We start from the raw sequence: 24277 nt of genomic DNA, 5'->3' as shown, positions 1-24277 counted from the left end.
CAGCTCAGAGCAAAGAAATGCTGAACTCTGTTCAAACCAATGGCAAATGTCTAGAGTTCTGTAGAGAGGCATAGGAGGCAAATATAACCCAGATTATGTTGATAGCCTAAAGCTGCTGAAAACCAAGGCCTTTTCCCTTGGGAAGGAATGGAAAATTAATTAAATTCATAAAACTGACAAGATCTTGGCTCCTTTTTTCAAGTATTTAGTCTAACCTGTGATACCTGAAATATCTGACAGTTTAATTTCAAGAGTGATGCTGACATCTGCAAGCAGGTACAGTCAGTGTGGTCACTGAAAGATCATGGCCCATTTTTGAGTTCAGGAGCAGTTCCACACTTTGAAGCAAACTCTTTTGGAGCTGCCAGAGCCTTCTGTTTGGTGTTAACAAAGTGCATTCTCCTAAAACATACTTCTAATGAATGTCTTATAAAACACATACCTACTATTAAAATTACCTTTATTAGTAGTGTGCTTGTCTCCCATGGTTTACTATTGTAATTGGTGGGACAGGTTTCTGTTCCAGTTCTGTGGGACCTGGATTTCACCCAGTTTTGATGTGCTACGCTGTCCTTTGCCAACCATTGGGAAATCAACTCCTAATTTAAGCATAAAGTTTTGCCTAAATATGATCTTCCAAATTTGGTGGCCAATTCGCTTCTTTGCCCAGCGTAGTGCCGTTCTCTATGGCAGGTCCGCACCTGCATCCGAGCCAGCCTTGCCCCTCTTACAAACCCGGCCGCACAAGTGCCCCTTTTTCCGCCGGCGGGACCCGGGCCCGGCGGGGCGCTCGTGGGAAAAGGTGGGCAAGGGGCTCCAGGGCCCAGGGGGCTCAACCCCCCCCCGCCCCGCTGGGGCCCAGCCACTGCCCTGCCCGGGGCCCAGGCCATTGGCCCTGCCCGGGCCCCGCCCATGCCCCTGGCCCGGGGCGCCATGCCCTAGCCCGGGGCCCAGCCCATGCCCTGCCCGGGGCCCAGGCCATCCCTTTAGCCCGGGGCCGCAGCCATGCCCTGCCGGGCGCCCGGCCCGGCCCCGGCCCTACCGCCCTGGCGGCCCCCCCGAGCCCCGGCGGGCGCGCATGCCGCTCGCGGGCCGCTCGGTGAAAACGGGAGCAGGCGGGCTCGGGACTGCAGCAACGAAGGCCTTTGCCGGACGGGACCCGCGGCGCCCGGAAAGCCCCCGGAGCTGAGGGGAGCCGGGCCGGGCCGGGGGCCGGCGGCGAGGGGCGAGCGGGGCCCGGGCGGGGCGCAGGTGGCGAGCAAGAAGCCCCGGGCCGGGGCCGCCCCGTCGGAGAGGCGGGGCCGCTGGGCCGGAGGGGAAGCGAAGCCCGAGGGGGGCCGTGTGGAGCTGGCCCGCAGGAGGAGGCGTTTGGGGTCGGTGAATGGGGCGGGAAGAGAGTCTGTGGGAGCAGGCTGGGGAGGGGAAGGGTGGGATCGGAGAGACGCTGAGAGAAATGTGTGGGTATGGAGCGGTTCGGGCAGAGGGAGGGGAGGGCGCAGGTGAGGTCTCTGCGGGGAGGCGGCTGTGTGTGGAGTTGGGAGGGGGCGCGGAGCTCGTCGGAGCTGTGTTGGTGTGCCGAGCTTGGCGCTCAGGGCGCCGCTGGGGCTCTGCTGAGAAGATGCTCAGTGATGCAGAGCTGCGTGTAAAGTTATCAGAAATGCACACTTTACAAAGTATTTGCGTGGTATCACGATTTCATACCAGGTTTTTGAAATGAGAAACGCTCTAGCAGTACAGCGCTTGTGGATTAAGTCAGAAACCCAGAGGATGCAGAGATAATGAATGTAATAATGCATGGAGTTATGGAATAAACTGGAAGGTAAAAGATAAATGCCAGAAGGTACAGCAAGTTGTTTCATTTTATTGAATCCCATAAACTGTGTTTTAAACCACAGTGAGGAAGACAGGTTCCAGAGAAAAGCTTTTAAAGGAATGACTGGGTGGAGTAGACTGACACAGCTTTCAGCAATGGAGGGCTGTGTTATTTGGGACATAAAGAACATACACAACAAACCTTTCTAAAACTGAGTGAGAACCACAGTGGGAAGTTTATTTGTCAGGTGGCCTCTACACAGAGGGGGTGAGATCTAAAACAACGTTTACTTTTCAACAAACGTGCAGAATGACAAAATGGGTCTTAGAATGGACATTAAGTGATGGACTGGGGGGTTGCCTTTCTCTGTAGGCACTGCACTTGACTCACTTGAATTCTGTGTGTGCACTGAGGCTGCAGGTGAGTGTGAGGGAGGTGACAGTTGTGAAGAAAGTGATTTATAATAACCTCTTCCTTTAGAAACTGAAGCTTATTATTCCCTTGTCCATTGTTAGGCGTTGTGGGAACTCATGATTTAAAATCACATGTGGGATAAGGATCCGCTGGTTTGGGGATGTGTGATGTTCTCGTTTGTAGAGGTGATATGTGCAGCAAAAATACCGATTTTGGGAAAGGCTGGTTGTAGTAAGTAGAAATTTGCATTCTTTAGAGTGGTGTGTTCTTAGGAGTGACTCTGTCTAACAATCCTACAGGCTGCCTACATGGCCTAATTCCTTGTGCAAGTTACACTGGTGTTTGCAGTAGCAGGAAAAAGGCAGGGATGATCTGAACCAAGTACCTTTGGGATTCAAGTCACATGTGTCTGCTTAAAGCAGTTCTGGATTTGGCAGTGTTAAGTGAGGATAACACATCCTTATCTTTGGGACAGGCTTGCTAGATACAGTGATTCCTTCCATATTATTCTTGAATTGCTTGCAACCTGGGCTCATTCTTCACGAGTTGCTTCAGTTCACACCAAATGCCTGCTGCTTGCACGGGCTCCGGGCCTTGGCTGGAACTCAGAAGACTGCACAGCTGAATCACATCAATGGAGAGTGTCTCTAGAGGGGAGGAGAGGTTCTTAAGATCTGTACTTCTTAGGATCTAGTATAATAATGTCAGATGGTTAGGAGTTCAGGATTTTGCCACTGGGGTTTTGAACCTTGTCCTTTATATTTATACCCCTTCAATACACTGTTCAGCTGTCTAATTTTATTTGCAATTGCTAGCTTTCTACAGTGTCTACAGATTTATCTTCACTGTAGTATCTAGTTTGGGTTACTCTACTCCAAGTAGGTCACCTTTATTGAGGGTACCTGCATTGCCTTGAGCACTCAGACTTGATTTTAATTCATAAACGGCACAAGTGTGAGCTGTGGCTGAACCCAAACTGGATTAAATGTTCGGTCTCCCAGCACCTTATATCAAGCTCTGTCATTGGCTTGATACATCTGCAGGAGTTGCACTCCAGCAGTCCTTCAGTTCATGGCATTGCACTGCTGCTGGAGGAGGGATGGGCATTTGAACTAAAACTGAGAACTGAACGTCTCCTTGCTCACAGAGTCTGGATGTGACTGTGAGATCTATCTATACTGTGATCTATACAATGAATGCAGTGTGTGTACTGTGTGAATGAGTGAGAGGCACTTCAGGCAGGTTGTATCAAATTTCTGTGCTGGCAGGCAGAGTTTGGCTTAATGACTGCTATGTCAATATAAAACTATTGCAGTACTGTGTAGAGTTGAAGGCTTCATCTTACAAGAAATGCTGGTGTTAACATTTAGCTCAGTGAGGGCCTGAATTTCCAGAACGCTGAATATTTATACTCAATATGTCATTTGTGTAATATTCATCAAACCAAATTCTCATCAGAAAAAAAATATCTGAACTTTGGCGTCTTAGGTTTGGTGTAAAGGATAAAGGGGTGGGCTTAAAGAGCACTTAGCCACAAATCTCACGTTTAAGATTCATAATGCCCAACTCTTCCTGTCTGATACATAGATTAGAAAGGTGATTTTTTTTTCCTGTGAAAGAAAGAAAGAAACAAACAGAAAACCTTTGCGAGATCATAAAAAAACTCAGTGAGGTTCCCTTTCTGCTAGGTTTTCTGTCAACCTGTAAGAAAACCTTACCTGATTCCCTAGCAATTTATAGCATTCTCTGAAATTGGACTTCAATTAATAGTTAATATGTAATTGCATTCCTTTTGTTAACTTGGCAATGAGGGAATTTCCTGGTTGAGTGATAAGCCAGTGAATCACTGATATAGCCTCCACTATCTTTGTAAAAAGCTGAGGTTTTGGAGCAAAGTTTAAAAGAAATCATTGGTTGATCTTTAATAGTTACCATTTAATGTGTAACTGCTCTGTGCTTAAGTGCACTTGCCAGTTCTAAGAAGCATCTGCATGATTTTAAAATGGCCAAGTGTTGTGGTTTAACCCCAGCTGGCAATTAAGCCCCACACTGGCTCACTCTCCATAGTGGGATGGGGGAGAGAATCAAAAGGGTGAAAGTGAGAAAACTTGTGGGTTGAGACAAAGACAGCTTAGCAGGTAAAGCAGAATCCACACATGCAAGCAAAGCAAACCAAAGAATTCATTCACCACATGCAATGGGCAGGCAGCCACCTCCAGGAAAGCCAGACTCCATGCCTAACGGTGACTTGGGAAGACAAACACCATCACTCTGAACATCCCTTCTTTCCTTCTTCTTCCTCCAGCTTTATATGCTGAGTAGATTCCATATGGTATGCGATATCCCTTTGGTCAGCTGGGGTCAGCTTTCCTGGCTCTGTCCCCTCCCAACTCCTTGTGCACTCCCAGCCTCCTCACTGGTGGAGTGGGAAGCAGAAAAGTGTAAGCACTGCTCAGCAGTAGCAAAAACATCCTTGTGTTACCAACACTTTTCAGCACAAATCCCAAACACAGCCCTGTACCAGCTACTATGAGGAAAATGAACTCTACCCCAGCCAAAACCAGCACACCAAGATAGGGCTGTGGCAAGAGAGATGACGTTGCAGGAGCAAGGTCCACCAGTCATCTGCTGTGTTGTACTTGATATCCTTGTCGTGAAGATTATTTGAAGGCAGTTATGTTTTTAATTTGTTTTCAGCGGTTAAGAATTTTTTTTTATGTCAGTGGAGAAATTGGAAATACTGCCTGAAGGAAACCTTCATGTGAAAAAAGTCTTTGCTCCTCAGTTTCTTCTAGAAGAATACAGAAAAAACTTTGGGATTTGCTTTTAACAATGTTCCGAAGAAGTGTACAAGCTCTAAGAGAAGCATAGCTTTTTTATTTTATTTGTAGTGTACTGAATACACTTTATAATGTATTCAGCAAGAAGAATGGGTAACAAACTGGAAAACAAAAGAAAGAGCAAGGTAAGTTTTAAAATACTAAAGTGAGTTGCAGTGATTTAGTTGGAAAGTGCCAGGTATTTGGGGAGAAACAGCTGATAATTATAGATAGCTTATGGGTGGGAACAAAGAAGAAACCTATCTCCAGTATGAGGAAAATGGAAAACATAATAGTGACATTTTAAAGTGAGAAATACAAGGTTTAATATTATTAGAAATGTTAGTAGCGTGGTTTATTAAGATTACACAGACATGGCAGGTTATATCTTGTGGGGGTGAGGGGAGAAAGAAATGCACTGTTGAATGGTAGCAGAACAAATTTGGCAGGTAAAATATTCATATGTATGTAAAATATACTTCAGAACCCAGTTCAGCAGCAGTTGACTAGATTTGGAAAGGTCTATGCAGCCTCAGTACCATCTGAGGCATTTATCATAGGATCATAGAGTGGTTTGGGTTGGAAAGAACCTTAAAGATTGTCTGGTTCCAACTCCCCTGCCATGGGCAGGGACACCTTCCACTAGATCAGGTTGCTCAAAGACCCATCCAACCTGGCCTTGGACACTTACAATGACAGAGTTGCTGCAGTTCTCTGGGCAGGCTGTTCATGGACTACCCCAGCCCATGTCCAGGAACTTAGGCTTGGCCTTGTTGAACTTCATGAGGTTCCTTCCACCCATTTATTTTCCATCCTTATATTTTTAGTATTAGATACTACTTTTGGTGAAAAGAAGGCTGATTCCAATAGAAAGAATATTTATGGAATAGAATTTTGCTCTGAGGAATGTAGTTGTGTTACAGAGTGACATGTTACTTGTGTGTTATCCAGCACAGGCAACAGGGCAATGCATGTGCAAAAGCACAGGAGTTTTATAAAAATAGGTTCTTCAGGTTCTGTGAGTCAGCTCTTGCTCCACCTCCCAGTTTTGTGTTTCCTTTGTTGACAGCTTATGGTATTTGTATAGTGTAGCATCAGCACTGGGTTCACATTCCACTGGAGAAATAGGAGAACACAATCCTGTTTCTTTAATCTGCTATCCTGATTCCAAAGCAAATGCCCAGGAAATGTGTCCATACCTTTAACTTTCCTTGTGACAGAGTTGGGAGGAGTAAAGAAACAGTTGCCAGTAGAGGTTATTTTCGTGTCAAAACTTTTGATGAATGTAATCTAATTTTTTGTTATGGGACTTAGCGTAGTATCCATCTGTATTTTATCCACCTGTATGTTCTGAAGTTGGACTTTGCGTGGTTGTAAATCCCATCTTAGCTTCCTGCATATTGACTCCTGTATAGCCCTGCCTTCCTGTGGCTATTGGGTGTGTCTCCATGGTACACTGAATATATGACACAGAGGCAGCTGGCTTGTTTTTTCACCTAGACTAATAGAAGCAAAGAGTAATGAGCCTTGTCCCTGAGGTAACAGATGTGTTAGGCTACATTACAGTCAATGAGCTGCAGGTCCTTAGCACACTGTAAGGTACAGTTCAAAGGACATTGAGCTAATGGGACCCCTCAACTTCCAGTATTTTGAATTTGCAAACCTAAATCTGAGTTTTCGAACAGATGCACCCACCAGAGTACTGAGTAGTGCATCCAAAGCCCAGTAAGAAATCTAAGTTGTAACTCTGTATGGGAAACTTTAATTTCATTATTGGCTTAAAAAAATCAGTGTGGGCTGTTACTAAGACAATAGTTCATTTATTCTGTGCCTGCTCAGGCTGTTGCTGTGAGGGGAGCAGGAGCTCATGGCAGCAAGCAAGCAATTACACCTCTGGCAGTAATCTGTTAATCTAAAGCTGCTCTGAAACTGCAGTTGAAGACAGCTCAGCTGTTTGGAGTTCAATACTTGGCTCTTTTTCTGGATCCAGTTCCCAGTTTGCACAGTTCTATAAATTGATATGCAACTCTTTTAAAGGGAGCAGGAAAGCTGATAAGATGTTATGTGTGCTTAGTAGAGGGTGGTTATATCATTGGCATACGTTTCAGGACTCTAGTTCCTGCTCTGTGAACCAGCTTGTAAGTACAGTGGGAGACTTCACACCCTTTTTCTCTACAAACCTGTCTTTTTGACCACTGACTTTTAACAAAAATCCTTATTTTAAGCTATCACACTGGACACTTAGAATCCATTTTGTATGAATGTTTGAAACTCTGAAACTGTTTCAGTGAATTATGGTCAAGAAATGTTTCCTGCTACTGGCACCTTTTTGAGACACATTGACTGGGGAAAGTTCACTTTTTTGTCATGATTACTAAGGAAGACAAGACAGTAGTTCAAGATAATGTTGTGGTATGTATTCCTTATGGCTTTGCTGATGGGTTTATCAAACTGTTGTGCTTGTTGTTATGTTTTCATGCTGATTACTTTGGTACTTGCTCATAAAACAGCGTACTAGTGATTTACTTACTAAAATTACATTTTAAACTGCTTCATAAATAGGTGGTTGTATTTCAGTAAGAAATTATTGTGAACATTATTTTTAATATTGTGACCTGTTTTGAAGGTTAAGGAATTGATATCTAATAATTTTGAATGTTTGTAAAACCCTTTGTCACTTCATAGGTTCACAGAATGCAGAAATTTGGGTCCAAGTCAGGAAACATGTGCGTTCTCATTATCTGTATTTTGTTCAGAAGCATTTTGAAAACTGAAAACCAAAAAGTTTAAAAACTTATTTATCTGCAAGTGTGCTTTCAAGAAAATCGGTGTTGTTCATTTTAGCAATATATTGCTCTTTGTGTTTCCTGTTTGTCAGATCTCAATACTAAAAAAAAAGAGGTAAATGGAAAAGGTGAAAGAAATTGTTCAAGTTGGCTCACATAAATGTCGGTTTTCTCTAGTATCATAGCCAGGCCTTTCAGTGAAATTCAGTTCTGTATTTTCTCTCAGTGGATTTTTTTCTTTCCCTTTTTCTCTGTCTTCTCTATTGTGGTGGTATTTCCCTAGAGAGTATGATCTCTGACCTTGCATGTCCCCTCTTCATCCCTTTATAGAAACTGTTCTTCTGTTTCTTCTCCTTGTTCTCAGCTGTAGCAAATTTATTCTTCAAAGTTTTTGTTCTTCAACTAACAAATAATCTCTATTTTGTTGTTGAGGATGCTAATTCCACAGTTAATATGCTCATGTAAAGGATTATTCCACCAGAACCAGTGGAAAACATCAGCAAATCTCAAATATCGTCTTCAGCTTTCTTTTTGATACTTTATATTTCTGTCTGATTTATATTGTTCAGTGCAGTTGCATCTTTAGTATTTGTTTCTTAAATGAGATCATAGTTCATACAAAAGTATCTCCTGTTAAGATTCCTTAAAGGAACCTTGTGTATTTCTTCCTCAGTTTCTGCATCCTGACATGTTTTTCTTCCTTCTTTGCCAGTATGCTTTTAAACATATTTTTTACAGCCGCATGATTCTTGAGATAAACAATTTTATTGTGTAGGATACAAGTATGTACTTTAAATCTTTGTGGCTGTTGGCAATTCTCACCTGTTTACAGGTTACTGCAGTGTCTCCAAGTGTCCATGGCATGTAGGTAATAATTTGACTTGGAATACATGACTGGAGAAAATCCATAAATGCTTAGAGACAAGATAAAGGCAAGTCAGAAATATTTGAAAAGTAGAACTCTCCAAATGTCTGTAACTATAGCAATGAAATGGATCTTGAGCTAGAGAAATGCAGTCAGCAAGAAACAGCTTCAGATCCAGCTAGAAATATTTAGAGGTACCTGTATGTTCTTCAGCAGTGTGTACAAAGTTAGACAGTTAATGAGCCAGAAATTGTGTGTCTGTAGGTGTGGGACATGCACAGGGACAGCTCTGGTATGTGCATCCAGTAAATGTGACATCTCTAGGCTTCTAAAACTGAGAACCACATTCATTGTCTTGACTTGTTACTGTTTTTCTTTTTGCTTGAAAACATATTAGCTAACTTCCAGTTACTGATTTGATTTTACTTTGGCATTATAAAAAACTGCTCTGGTTTTGAGTAAGTGGGCAGTGAAGGCAGTAGTAGTTATTTTTTTATAGAAAGCATTAGTTTTTGTGCATATGGAAATTCTTCTTAATATGAAGAAAATTACGATATCCTGAGTAGCACTGAGCTTTTTTAAAATTTCCTTGTAATATATTGTGCTTGCAAAATGAACATTACTGTCTCTATTAGACTCCTGCACTAAGTTAATGCTTTAATTGGTGACAAATTGCAAAGAAAACTGAATCAACTTGGTGGAAGTTTATGGTAGACATGAAGATGATGGAGCTTTACTAAGATAAGGTTTGTGGTAGTCAGTGCAGTATGAGAAAGTAGGTGCAGTCACCTGGTCATCCATATTCAACTAATGTTTTTCTGAGCAAGATAATCAGCAGGGCAGGTTTCCTGCTGTCTCCCCTGCAGCTCCTCCTGCAGCTCCTCCATCACGTCTTCCTATCCAGCCCTGCTTTCCCACAACTCTCCCTTCCCCTCCTCATCCGGCATACCTCTCATTTTCATGTAAAGCAGCCCAGCCCTCACCCTGTGCTGTGCTGGCGAGGTGCCCTCTGGCCAGGCAGGGACTGCAACCTGGCAGGCTTTGGAGCAGGGAAGAGTGAGAAGATCCCTTCGATCAGGGAAAGGCTCATTCCAGCAGGGCATTCTGCTGTACCACAGTGTGGGCCTTTTTCACCTCGAAAATGCCTTCTGAGCCTTCACCTACACAAAGAAACCTGCAATTTGGATCCATGAAACTTGAGAGTAAAACCAGTTAGTGGAACTAATTATCAGTTAACAGTTCTTATTTTACTTTATTATTTTTATTACAGATAAAAAAAATTTAGTTTCATTTCTCTATTAATTAACACTTCTCCTAATATTCTGATATATCTCCCCATTTGTATTCATGTATTTGAAAAACGTTGTTAAAATGTTTTTTGTTTTTTAAATATCAAATTTGTGTTTTCCTTTGACTGAGCTCCCTGGATAACTTTTTAAAATGTGCTTATTCACAGTGCCTACAATATTATGTTTGGGTTTGTTTTTTTATTCTGTTTCAGAAAGAAAAAAGTCAAGAAATGTCTGCCAATTTAAAGTACCTTTCCTTGGGTATCCTGGTTTTTCAGACCACAAGTTTAGTCTTGACCATGCGTTATTCTCGGACACTGAAAGAAGAAGGACCTCGTTACTTATCCTCTACTGCAGTAGTTATTGCTGAACTTCTGAAGATTTTGGCCTGTGTTCTATTGGTCTACAAAGACAGCAGTATGTGTCAAATTTTGCACCAAGTAATTTTCCTAATCAATATGCTGTATTGTAGTGGCAACTGCAAAGCAGCCATGTGAGTACAGGCGTACAACAAAGCATTTCCCTTCTCCTTGTGTAAGAAATAGTCTTGGAAAGATATAAATGATACCGTATATTTGCTGAAGAAGGTTCTTTTTAAAGAATGTGGGTACTGAGGAGTGCAAGAATGAATTTTCTGCTAACAACTCAAAGTTTGTGTTTGCTCAGGCTTTTTAAGAAATCCATATGTAGAAGTAGGAAAAAATGAAAAGCCTTAAGTGTGTCCAAAGCATGAGTGATAATTTAGAAGCCCATAATAAACAGCAGATGAAGGAAGGAAGAAACAATTTCATTGTTTTACAGGAAGAATCACAGTTTTAAACTCAAAAAAAGTGTATTCAGATTTACTCTATTTCTTATTTTATACATTTTAAGCTGAATTTATCTGGTTCCTGGGCACATATATTTGATTTTCAACAGCTTAAAAATATCATTGTATATGCATAAATATTGATGACACTCTAGGATTCTAAATATGTACTTTTTAGGTGATACCCTTTGATGTATTATCTTCAAATACTGATACGGTTTCAAAAAGTTTTATTCAAAGTATTTTGAATAATTGTTTTCGTTCTGATATTCCAGGCTGTGGGAAGACACTTGCAGCCATTTTTCCTTACAAATACAAGACTTGTGAAGGTCAAGCAAACATAGATAGTATTTTGATAGTATCACTTGATACTATTTGGGCAACCATTTTAAGAACAGAGCATTGCTATTTCTCTTTTTTCCCCTTCTCCTTTTAATGAATGTCTGTTTCTTTTATTGTTTCTTTGGGTAGAGTGCAATTTACGGACTCTGAACAGAGTGCTGCATGATGAAATCCTTAATAAACCCATGGAAACTCTTAAACTTGCTATTCCTTCAGGAATTTACACTCTTCAGAACAACTTGCTATATGTAGCATTGTCAAACCTAGATGCAGCCACTTACCAGGTATTGTATATTTGCAATTCTCTGCAAGTTTCAAAAAAAAAAAATCCCATGAATTATGCAGTAGTAACAGTTTCTGGTTCTTCTAGGTTACGTACCAACTGAAAATTCTCACCACAGCATTGTTTTCTGTGTCCATGTTGAGCAAGAAATTGGGTGTATACCAGTGGCTGTCATTAGTAATATTGATGACAGGAGTGGCATTTGTACAGGTAAATGTTAGCAGGTGGCTTGTGCTCTTTTAATGTGTTTATTCAAGGAACATGGATTTCTATACTGATTATACAGCTTTCTGATCCCATCAGCTGCACACGAGCACCAGAGTGTAGTCAGGAACTGCGAATCACAACTGGCCAGGTCTGGAAGACACCAGAAATGGGTCAAAGGCAGAAGATAACACCTCTTTTGCAACCCAGTGCTCTACTGTAGAATGTGACAGGGCCTCTGGAGCAACCTGCAAGTAATAATGATAGCAATGTTTATTAGCACATTTCTTCAGACAGTAGGAATTCACAGGTCTTCTCTGCCAGGACAGGCCAGGCTCACTTCGTCATATGGTTGGCAAATTTTCTTGAACTATTTCAAAAGGCAAAACTGACCTCAGGTCTAAATAGTGCAGGCACCAGAGTTTGTAGTTTTCAGAGAGCAGTATCATGGCATGAGAGAATTGGCTAGGAATTTTTAGCAGATTTTAGCATGTCCTAGAAATTTTTATTTTTAAACATAAGGATTTGAAAGAAGATATGATGATTAAATTCAGTAATTAAAAATGAGAACAAAGCATTCTAACAGTATTTAACAGGCTCCTCAGTATGTTTTTGTCTGTGGCATTGCATTTTATTCAGTTGGCATTAGACACATTGCAGGATTTAACTAGTCTACATAGTCGCTGAAGAGGGGCACATGCAAAATACAGTTCACCCCATCCTAAAGACAGCTGGTGTAAGTAGCTTTCTAATGTACTATTTGTAACCAACTGTTGGGTGGCACAAATTGGTGCCTGTGAATGACCATGATAAGTCACACCGGGATTCATAAGCAGTTCTGGCTTATAAGACATAAATCCTGCACCTGTTTAAATTGATGAGTAGTCTCCCAGTTCAGGCAATAGCTTTGCAGTCCTTTAAAAGTATTTATGGTGCAAAATGCCAAACTAGACAAGCATGTGATTGTCTCTATTGAGTAACTGTTACTGTTGCTAGAGAACAAATATGCATTTTATAGATGCTTAGGACTGGATTTAATCAGTGAATTTTGTATAACTGTTTTTACGTCCAGTGGCCTTCAGACTCTCAAGCAACACCTGCTAAGGAGCATTCAGCAGGGTCGCAGTTTGTGGGGCTGATCGCAGTGCTCATAGCCTGCTTTTCTAGTGGCTTTGCTGGGGTTTATTTTGAGAAAATTTTAAAGGAAACTAAGCAGTCTGTGTGGATCAGAAACATTCAGCTTGGTAAGTTTATTTTTAATATCTGTTAAAGATACTACATTCTGAAGAATTAAGATAAATGTGCAAAATGTATGTATATATAAAAAAATCACATTTTAGTATGCTGCATAAATACTATTTTAAAACCAAAAGTATAAACTCTGCTAGATAGAATTCTAGCACTTACTTTCTGATCTCAGCCTAGTTCTTCATTTAATTTTTTGATAGAGTATCTGTAAGTTTGTACAGAGTCTGTCAATTGAATTTGTGTTTTAAAAATTTTATAAAGGATATTATTATATGCAGGATTCTGCGTATCCTCTGTGTTTAAAAAGATTGTCTTCACTAATTCAGAAGATCTGATAAACATAGTAATCATTTTTCCAAACAAAGCAAAACTGCTTTGTTTGTGAATAAAGTTGAGATAGCGAATTATAATTATTTCAGTACAAAAGTCAGTTTGTTTTAGTTGTCTGTATAATCACTGGAGAGAGGCAATTGCAAAAGACAGTTCATCTTAACTATTTTAATGCCCTTACCTATTATGCACCTGTTAGTAAGAGAATGCCTTCTATTTCCAAAGTAGTTCTGGGTCTTCTAGACCCAAGATATTAATGACAACAGAAATGATCTGTGTTCCTGAATGAGTTTTCCCTCAGAGCAATCTTGTCCAGTTTATAGGGTTTGAAACGTGAAGTTCAGTAGAATATGTTTTCCGTTCAAAAATAATTTTTTCCCACTTGATAGAAGAACACTATACTCACCAAATTATAAACCTTCTAGTTTAATCTCAATTTCTTTTTTTGACACTAAGTCTCTACTAGAAAATATTCACCATGTTTGAGACTGGTTCAGGAGAATCCCACTGTGAAGATCCTAATCTGAATTGGCAAACTGCTAATTGCTGCTCTTGCTCTGTCAGAGACTCTCCTCCACTAAATGTTCTCCCTGTTTTTCTCTTCAGGTTGTAGTGTGACTTCAGCCTTCAGTCATGGCTTGTTTCAGGGAAACTGAAATTGTGTTTAAGTGAATTTTGCTATATGCCATAAACAAAAATCACACTGTTCCAGTAGAGAGCAATGGAAGATAAGTATGTAAGGATATCCTCATGGAAACAGTCAAAACTTGTTATTAGTACGGAGAACAGCTTTTGAAAGAGAATAGTAAACTGATTGCATTTGGATGTGATGGTATTGCAAGTGGCAGTCCAGTTTGAGAAGCAGAAATATATGAGCAGCCCTTGAGGATAGGGAACCTGTTTGCACATTTTTCACATGAAGCTTTTAAATCAGTTTTGTACTTTCAGGATTTTTTGGCAGCATATTTGGATTGATGGGCGTATACATTTATGATGGAGAACAATTGTCAAAGAATGGATTTTTTCAAGGATATAATAAACTCACTTGGGTGGTTGTTGTTCTACAGGTGAGATACCTTGTATCCCATGTTTCTGTGAAGGCACTTAGGATTTACTCTTCTATAAATGACTGGGGAAAATAATGGGTGTCATTGAGGCTACTGAGAATTCTATAGTCAAAAGTCCAATCTATGACTATTAGAATAAACCTCTAAATGAAAACCTGGAAAATATATAGCAAGTATATGATTAAGTATTGTGCAACTTAAAGCATGTAAGCATTACTTATTTTGTGATGTTTAAAATATATATATATATATATTTATATGCCCTTCCTCCTGTGGCTAAAAATGTAAAGTGCAAGCATTTCCACTCATTAATGGTGGTAATATGATCAACAATTTCTTTAATGGGGAAAGAACTACTCCAATATTTGTTTTCAACAGTGCATATCCATAATATTAAATAAATTTATTGCTCCTAAACATAGACAAAAGCTTTTCCTAAAGTAAGTGCATGGTGTTAAAATAGATGCCGTCTGTCAAATTATCAGTTTGTGAATCCAAACCTCACTATTTTTTCAGGCACTTGGGGGACTGGTAATTGCTGCTGTTATAAAATATGCAGACAACATTTTAAAAGGATTTGCAACTTCTCTCTCTATTATACTGTCAACACTGATCTCCTATTTCTGGCTGCAAGATTTTGTCCCTACAAGGTAAGAATTATTTTCCGTATATGCTGGAAAAAAAAATAACCAGCCACCCAAGCCACACTCTCAGAATGTTTAGGTACCACTTGCACATCGAAGTTTAGTTTCGTGGCATAACCAGTGGCTAGTTTTTTCAGCCCGGTTGTGCCGGTGCCGTTCGCAGCGGGGTCAGGAGTCCCTGCCTGGCGGATCCCGGCGGTGTGGCCGCTCCCTGCGGGCCGTTCCCGGTCGGTCCCTTCCCTTTCCCGAGCCCGCGGATCCCGCCGGGCGCGCCCCCTGGCGGCGGCCCGTGGCAGGGGAGGTCACCGCTCCGCGTGTCCCAGGGACAGGGACAGGGACAGGGACAGGGACAGCACCTCCCGCACTGCCTCCGTCTCTCCATCTCACCGCAGTCTCTGCAGTCACGCACCCGTGGAAGTCACACTGCAGCACTGAGTTGCCCAAGGGCACCCAGAACCCCGAAGGCAGAGCCTTTTCTAAATGCCACACTGTATTTACTAGTGAAAACACTCAGCCAGGAAAGAAAGTGGTTGGTTTGTGCTTCTAGGCTGGGGACACTGTGTCCTGATGTTCTCTCAGTGAGATTGCCGTGGCTCTCTGCACCTCAGGTTTTGTACATGGGTAGGTTCAGAACAGTGCTTGTCTTGGCAGTGCATGTTAATCTATGGAGTGTAGAAGTCATAATCCCACTTCCAGATATATTAGGATTTTGCTTATAATTGACCAACACTCCTCCCTTATGTTACGCATACTCATAGCATAAAAATATTTTTAGTAATATTTACAATTGTTGTATCTGGTACAAAGGAACATGTTTTTATTAAAAATATGTAAGTGCAATACTGTGGTCTCTTCTAACCTTACCCATTCTGTGATCCTGTAATATTACCAGGGCTTTACTTAAACATTGCAAAAAGGAAGTAGAGCAACTATTTAGGCTTAAAAAGTGGAAGACCTTGAACTTAAAGTATAAGTAGCTTGTATTTGTCTCATTAAAATGAGTGTACAAAGTCGTTTAAGAATTTCTGTGTGCTCAAATGGAAACTTAATAAGTTACTTAACAGCTTCAGCAAACATGTTGAAAGGGAAACAGTGGTAAATAATGAGATTAAATAGAGCCATGTAGCAGCATGTAGAACTTGAAGCCATCTCTTTTCATAAAACTTCGTCAACTTGAGTTAATCAAACTTAATCTTTAGTATGTTGCTTATGCTAACTGAATATATTTGATCTGAAACTGTATATTGTTCCTATTGTGTCAACAAACACTTTTGATTGGAGTAATAGATGTAAACTACTTAAATGCTTGAACGTGTTGCAATGGGCCATGCCCAGAAGTAGGGGAACTGTGTTCTCTGGAGGATTATCATGTCATGTGCCGAAGTTTTCTTAGCATTTGGTTCAGAAGATCAAATTGTCAACATTGTCATGTTTTTATGAGAAGGTTCTTTTCTAAAATTTGTACTGATCATCTGTGGGCTTTGGATATTTTGTTTCAGACTTGTAACTGTCAAAACGACTTGAAAGGCCCATATGACACAATACAAAAGATGCCTTTATTATTTTTTCCTGATATAAATCTTTATGTATCTGCCAAAAATTAGATTATACTAACTTGCAAACTAGTTCTTGGGCCACAGTAATTTGTTTTGACATAAGCTTTAGATTTTAAAGCAAACACAGCTCCAACAACATGAAGCATGTAAGATGTTAAAAGGGGCTGGGTGACCACGGTAGTAACACTTCAGCTCCTGCTTGCATTTTGCACACAGCTTTAGGTAAAAGATAAAAAAAAAAAACCCAAACAAAAAGATTGCTTTTTACAATTGTTTCATGAAATTATAATTTTAATTTTCAGAATATGTCAGTATAACGATACATTAATTTGTAGTTAAAAGTTTCTTATTACAACAACTTCCTGCATCCTTCCAAAATAAATGTATGCAAATTATTTTGTTCTTTATAAATTGGACAAAAATAATTTATCTCTCTGTTTTCCCCATGAAAAAATGTCCTTTCTTTTGATTGTATTGCGTAAATAGATTTGCATCAACTGAAACAAACTTTTTTTCCTATCCCTATTCTATTCAGTGTCTTTTTCTTCGGAGCCATCCTTGTAATAGCAGCTACTTTCCTATACGGTTATGATCCCAAACCTGCAGGAAATCCCATTAAGGCATAGCAGACTTCCTCATCAACCTTCTCAAGATCATGCACTGGGGCCTTGCTAGCAATGGCATGTGGGAAGTGTCATTGTGCACTGCAAGGAAAGAGTTACTGCCCTGAATGTACTGACGAAAAGCTGATGAGTAGCTCTGGAAACCAGAGGGTTACAGGTGGATGATGACACTGATCTGTAACAGGGGGGGAAGGGGGAAATGTCAGGGGAATGCCCAGTGCAACTTGCTAATAAAAACTTGAAAGGAACCAAAAGTTTCCAAGAAACTACAATTAGGAATGTTTACAGCTTTGACAGCGATTGCATCAAAAGAATTTACTGTATTGACTGCTGCAGAAATATGTCCTATGCACTCTTTGAAAGAGCACATGACAACGTTGTCAGATTGTATGTTTTTGCGATTTGATTATATTTAATCTTAGTAAATGTTTTTAACTGTTTGTCTATTTACATGTAATGAGCTGAACATTGTAGTTCTAAAGTGATGGTTCTGATTAGGTATTCCTTGTTATAACTGTGAAAATTGAAGTATGATTGAAAGACACTTTCACAATATCAAATATTTTTATATTTTTAGAAAGCTGATTTAATAACAGAAATCTGTTATTAAATGATAATATTATAATTCTGTTGCTTATATAAAAGTATTGTAAGAATGTTAACATTCTCACCGAAGTACACAAAGGGAGAAATTCAGAGTGAAAGCTGGAAATCCATGTTGATACTCCAGCCTTCATCAGCCTGTAGTGTTCCAACAGATGGAATAACTGGGAACACCAGCTGGAGGTCGCCGCACTAACCTGGGAGTAAGATTAGGGTTATGATAGGTGCTTGCTCAGATGTAATGTTCATTCTTGTTATTTTTATTGATTATAAATCAACTTTTTGGTAGAACCTTAAAAGTAGTTTTTATGTTTTAAATACCGTCTGAAGATTTTCTTTAAACCAAAATTTAAAAAAAAAAAAGCCCATAATAAACATTTTAAAGGCATTATTGTTGTCTGTAACAGCTCCATCTAGAGCTATTAAGGTATGGTATCTGTATACTGTACTGTCCTTTGTTACAGAGGAATTTTTTAAAGAAGTGTTGTTTACTCGTGAACTCTCCAGTGCTTTTTCTGTGCATTTCTATGTAATGGCTTACTTAGAGTTTTGGTGGAGTTTTTTTAATTATTATTTTATTCTGGGAGTCCTTGAGCCAACAAACCAAAATGGTTTCTCTGGAGCTATTCAGTCTAATAGTGGAATTACTTTAATAGGAAACATAATTAAAAAGTAATTAATTGTGCAATGGCTAAATATGAAAGCATACTGTTGGTCTGTTTAAAAAAAAAAACAAAACTTCACAAAGAGACCTTGATGCAGTTAGATCAATTAGACTATTATGAACACTTCACTTGAAGTATTTGCATTTAGTCAGAAACACCAAAAAAAATCTGGAACTAATAAGCTGTCTTAAAAATCACTGGTTTTCAGGAGACTATTCACAGTGGATACTAATGTAGTGACTCTTACCCACATGTTACACCTGTGGTGGTATGCATTTATACAAAAACTTATCAGGAGTCCCTTACCAGTAAAATGGCAAGTGGTAAAAACATCTTACTTCCCTTGTTTCCCCCCACCTCATGCTCTCTCTTCTGTCTTGTGCTAAAGAAAACGTGTTAAAGAGAAAAGCGTTTTAGAATGTTTACTAAAGTACCTCATCCAATTCACAAGGAGATTCTGGAGGAGTGTTCTGAGATTTCTTAATGAAGTGTTGTAAATGCGAAAGGAAGAATTCTACTTATGTCAGTCAAGTAAAAACAGTGTTTTTCTTCTGTTGGCAATTAGGTGTGTTATCATGGTTTTGTTTGTTTATCGTATCAGAGCAAGACATAAATAACCGTCAGAGTTATGCCAAGGGCTTGCTAAGCTTTGTGAACAGTGAATCTGTCCCAGCATGTTGTCATTGCAGGAGCTTTGTGACTTAGCAGTCAAACTGATCTTGTAGTACCCTACATTGGCATCCTGTGTTAGTATTAAATCTTCTGCCTATAGCATTCAATGTGGCAAAATCTGTGAAAAATTCCATGTGGTGATTTCTGCACTGCAGTGCACAGGAGGCGAGATGCGTGCGTGGAACAGCGGCTCACAGCGGTGCTTGGGGCCGAGTGGGAAGTGTTTGTAGTCATATCTGATTTGGAGTTTGGCCTACACAGTGATACTTTTAATTTCATGAATCGCAGTACTGAAAGTGTTCAGGTGATACAGTTGATACTTCAGTTGATACTACAGTTGATACAGGTGATACTTCCTTGAGGAACATCTCCAAAAAAACACAAGTAGCAGGTTGAGAACACTTTAAAGCCAGTTGTACAGGAACCAAACAGGCCAAATAATCACCATGTTGCTGGAGCTCTATTATATGTAAACCCAGTTTTAATATTTCAGGTGCACCTGTCAATACTTGTCAGTAAGGACCAGTTTATAGGAAAGAATGGGAATATGTGCTCTTTGCTTTGGAATAGGATGTCATGCAGCTTTGGAAGACAATGCTGTACTAAGGAACAGTAAATCCTGTCAGTAGATCAGTGACTCTTCCATGCTTGCAGCTGACAGTCCTATTAAGTAGAGGGACAGATCTCTTCATACACTTGTTGCTGTAAAGGAAAAATGAATTTGCATTTTTAACTGTGTTTCCTTAGCCTTTGACAGGGTGAGAACAAAAAGGATTTGAGGAGGGTTTACTGATTTCTGTAGCCTTTGCAAACTGAGAGCATATGCACATTTTCTCACTAAGATACTTTTGTATTTGTTTTTTTTTTTTTAAAGCAGTTTTAAGTCTATAACTCATTAACTAACCAAAGAGGCATAGCTAGGACAGAGCATTGGGAAGTAGTGGATGGTGTGCTTTGAGTTTGCCCTAAAAGCAATCTGTAGGAGTCTAAGTTTCCAAAAATAAACTTGACTTTCTGAACTACTTTTCTGACTTTTAGATAATGGTTTTGTTTAGTTGTATATTTAGCAGGCTAACCTATACTTGGCAGAATTTTATTTAAATATTTAAAAAGTTGTAGCTAGGTATTTATTTGCAATAACTTGAATTATGTGATTTTTTTTTTTAAGACTTGCAGAATGGGAGTACTAGTATTTATTGAATATTTGGATATTTGGTAGTTTTATTTGAGTATCTCTGGGATACATGATAAATTGTCAAATAACAATAAATTTAGAACTGTCTTCAAAGCAAAATAAATCAGTTCTGTAGTGAAAAACTTGAGTCTAATAAAGTAAAATAAACTTTTTACATTGTATTTCTATGCTGTCCACAAGTGCCCCATAATCTTTTTTCTCAAAGAATGGAGATAAAAGTTCTATTCAACTTCATTGTTTTAGACAAACCATGAGAAAACCTCCTTTTTTGTTTGCTTTAATAAAGGGTAGATTAATGTTCTAGATTTTGCTTCTACAAGATAACACCTTTGGTTTTTACTGCAACTTTGTAGTAACTATTGTTTTATTTCCCCTCCCCCAAAAAATCTCATTTTCATAGCCTGTGCTTGCATTTCATTTACTCATACAGTCCTCTCACTTTTAGTAGTACATAATTGTTTTGTGTTCCTAACTTATTTCTATGTCTGTAATTCAAGATACTGTCATAGATTCTGTTGAATTGTTTTTAAATTGATAAAGGAAATATTGCCTTTCTTCTGGTTTTCATTGTCAGTAACTTTCATATTTTGATATCTGTCCTAGTCAGCTGTGCATGTTGTGTTGTATTTAAGCAATTGTCATTTTCCAGATTTGAACTTGTTGCTCGTTTTCTTCTTGCTGGATATTGTGTTGAGGAGGATTATTCATTGTTTTCTTATCTGAAATCTATGTTTTGTAAGAATGAGATATTTGTGTATTAGAAGGTAATGTTTGTCTGTAACATGGTATTATACCATATATATGGTAATGTATCATTACCTAAGGTGGTATATTACTGTAAGAGAGTCCAAGAAGTGTTTCCTTGCCTTTACTTTAATAGTTCTGTTCATTTTCAATGCTGATTATTTCCCAGAGGAAGTGACTAGAGAGTTCTGCTCTTTCCAGGTAAGCTCATCATATGTTTTTAAATACCTAGAATTAAGACATTTTTACTCAAAAAAAAAAAAAAAAAAAAAAGGCAGGGGAAAATGCAACAAAATATATGCAATTAGTTATATTGTATCTTCTGCTTCAGTTACTGTCCAAATTTCTGTTCAGTTGAATGTTAATTTTTTCTAATTATTTCTCGGTAGCTGAATTATAACTCTTTCTAGAAGAAAACAGAATCTGTCCTGAGGTGCCATTCAGTGCTTGTTCTTGAATGTCTGCTACATTTTTGCATCCGAGAGCAGACATGACAAACTAACTCTTTAACCTTCCATCGTCATTCTGGCTATAATTAGTTGTATTCATTTCATCAGCAATTTATAGCTCAGTAAGAATTGCTCATGCTAAGCACATGTTTGTATTTGCTGCCATGAGTATCACTTTTTTAGATTTTTTAAACTTTGTTCTTTATTGTAAATATATGAGCCCAAATATAGATCATATATTCAAATGTTGTAGTGAAGTTTTTAAAGTAGTCTTAGGTTTTTATATGTTGATGTTGATATTTATGTGTGATTACACTGAATACAGTTCTAATATATGGTGTTTCCAGACAAGTTGGAAACTTTTTTTTTTTTTTTTGGTATAACACTGCTGAACCATGGAATGCATCTTACATGACCTAACACAGTCTTTTTTTAAATCCATATTGAGGTAAAATACTGTATTTTTTTCTTTTATATGTGTAGATAATGCCACTATAGTAATAAACTAGTTAAAATTAAGCACTGCCTTTATTAGGAATATGATAAAAAACTGTTTGAGAGCATTGTAAAAGGAGAGGTTTGCCTTATGCGTGTTTTAGCAGAAATAAAACAATGTTTTAGCAGAAATAAAACATGTACTATTTCAGAATATAATTTTGGCATAATTTTCTGTAAAATTCAGAAGGCTGTTGTAAGATGTTTTTTAATGGTATCTTTTAACAATTTACTGAAATTTGCCAGCAATTTAATTTTGACTGAGACATGCTTCTTTTTGACCGGTGTCATGACTTCTTGTGAATCACATTCAAGCACTGTTCTTGTGACTTTCTCTGTGCTTTTCTGGTCTGAAACCCCAGATCTCCTTGTCCTGAACTGGAGGTGGTAGGGAGTGCATGGGTATCAATATCAATTTATAGTGCAAGATGTGATTGTAAAACACTGTAATCCTTTCTAGAAGGAGCTATGTATCACTATAATTTACAATATATCAAAGACCTGAACAGAGTTCACAAACACATTACTATAGATGATGGATAACATGTTTCTCTGTCCTTTCCAGAGATACATATAATAAAACTGGGTCGTTTCACCAGCAATTTTCGGGGCACTTGATTTCTATCCATTCCTTCTGTCAATTTTGCTCTCATCTTATTGTTCAAATGCAATATGACTTAAACTGAAATTTTTAGGCCATTAGGTAACAGGAATTGATTATTCACCGGTTAAACAAAGGAGCATAGCTGGTACAGAGTACTGGGATGCAGGAGACACTATTCTTCCAGTTTGACCTAAAAGCACTTCTGAGGAGTCTTAACTGAAACCATTGGAGCCATCATCTGCTTGTGCTTTTCATCCTGCTTCCAAAAGGATGTTAATGCCCTCTACAGCTAGCGGGCAGTATTATGTATTTACTTAGTAGAGAGGGTCAGGCACTACAGGTGTTTTGATGTAACAGACAGTTCTTTTTTCTCTTCTTCAGGAGTTTTGATGTTTGTCAGGAATTTGTGTCTCATTTAAATAATGGCAGAGTGGATTATGTCAGGACTTGTGTATGTAAGTGGAGTTTGATATTTAAAAACATGTAACTGGCTGAAATTCATGACAGCAAAGGCAAGTCATTTATCTAGAGTTTATTCTACATTTTCATTATTTGAATCATCTGCCCTGTCTACATGATCAAACTTGATTTTTAAAAGCATTTATTTTGAGATAATGACATCAGTAAGAGGGATTGGTCTAATATGAAGGTGTGGATAGTAAAACAGCTGTCTTATCAGCCTAGTTACCAAATGACTTTGCTGACATGGTGTAGTTGTGTCGATTTTTTTACATTAATCCCTTACATGTCACATGTGCCTGTGTGTGACTTTCCCACCAAAATCTAAGCACTCTGAGGGATAGACTTGAAACTGGTATAGGACCTCTCTCCTTTTCAAGTAGAACGAGTGAGAAACTCTGGGACAGAATTGTCACATACTTGGTGTGATACATTAAGACTTGTAACAAATGACTGATAATAGCGACGACTGCAAACATCCTAGACCCACTTGACCCACACTTTGTATCATTAGCTGGAGTCTACTTGCCCTTGTCTCACTGCGAGTACCTCTGTTGGCCCCTGAGTGGGGCTGTGCCTCGGGAAGTTCTAAATTCCTTAAAAGTCGCATTATGATGAGACAAGGGTGCTTATCTTAAGGCGAAGAGTTTAACTTAAGGCTACTCGATCTTAAGCAGTGAAAGATTTACATCTCTTTGTTTACACGGTGGGAGCTGCAATCTGTACCTCAGGGGTGAGGTTCCACTGTTGCTAGGGACAGGAGGATGCTCCATGTGTAGCTGACGTTTTGGGAGAAGCAGGGATGTCGCAGGAGCTGAGGAGATGAAGATAAGCAGCAAGAGGGTTGAAAGATGGAAGACTAAGTGAAAAAGAACATAGAGAAAAGACTGATATGTGGATACGGCCGTGGAGAGTTGCGTCTGGAGGTGTTAATGCAGTAGTACAGGATGTGGACAGTTGTGCTCTGTTTAGCGCTGCAGGATATCAGCAAAGAAGGCATTTATAAGCCACATGAAACCTAATAGTGCTCTAGTACACGTTTCTTCTCTGCTTAGGGGCGTGCTGCCGTGGGAAAGCTGATCCTTATTATCTTATTATCTGAGGTAAATCAAAACCTGGAATGACCCGCCCGTTTGAAGGTGCTGGAGCTTTCATAAACTAAGTTTAAATCTTGATAGTAAGGAAACAGAATGTCTCCAGGCTGGATTTTTAGGATTAATTATATGTGTGGCTGTATGCTTTGGCTCTAGAAATGCCAGGTATGTCCAGCACCAGCCGCCTTCCGCCGCTCCTCTCCCCG

The 24277-nt window shown here is 39.2% G+C and overlaps 2 protein-coding genes and 1 long non-coding RNA gene across 4 annotated transcripts in view; 2 read left to right on the top strand and 1 right to left on the bottom strand.

Annotated features, from left to right (window-relative positions):
• The first annotated feature begins 1362 nt into the window (after positions 1-1362).
• SLC35A3 (solute carrier family 35 member A3) lies at positions 1363-22039 on the top strand. 2 transcript variants are annotated; one of them, XM_008922244.4, is made up of 8 exons: positions 1363-1373; positions 10199-10403; positions 11266-11420; positions 11507-11629; positions 12696-12867; positions 14150-14268; positions 14785-14918; positions 17004-22039. In XM_008922244.4, exons 2-8 carry the CDS (start codon positions 10217-10219, stop codon positions 17092-17094), a joined length of 981 nt encoding a protein of 326 aa, XP_008920492.1. In that variant the 5' UTR covers positions 1363-1373; positions 10199-10216; the 3' UTR covers positions 17095-22039. The 2 variants fall into 2 exon arrangements, with proteins under 2 accessions (XP_008920492.1, XP_017937213.1); XM_018081724.3 differs by lacking the exon at positions 1363-1373 and adding an exon at positions 4852-5192.
• On the bottom strand, positions 11657-19510 carry LOC115307812. Its single transcript, XR_003916172.1, has 2 exons — positions 18717-19510; positions 11657-11871 (listed from the first exon to the last, which is right to left on the bottom strand). It is a non-coding gene; the product is annotated as an uncharacterized LOC115307812 (long non-coding RNA).
• A 1122-nt stretch (positions 22040-23161) lies between the features above and the next one.
• The window catches only part of MFSD14A (major facilitator superfamily domain containing 14A), a 15198-nt gene continuing 14082 nt past the window's right edge, over positions 23162-24277 (top strand). The window contains exons 1-2 of the mRNA XM_008922247.3: positions 23162-23228; positions 23655-23710. Of these exons, the coding sequence (XP_008920495.3) occupies positions 23162-23228; positions 23655-23710 (123 nt within the window). The remainder of the gene's footprint in view (positions 23229-23654; positions 23711-24277) is intronic.

Source organism: Manacus vitellinus, unplaced genomic scaffold (assembly GCF_001715985.3).
Source record: "Manacus vitellinus isolate BGI_N305 unplaced genomic scaffold, ASM171598v3 scaffold_56_pilon, whole genome shotgun sequence".
Taxonomy (NCBI): domain Eukaryota; kingdom Metazoa; phylum Chordata; class Aves; order Passeriformes; family Pipridae; genus Manacus; species Manacus vitellinus.
Note: the sequence above shows the minus strand (reverse complement) of the source record. Positions and strands in the feature narration are given on the sequence as shown.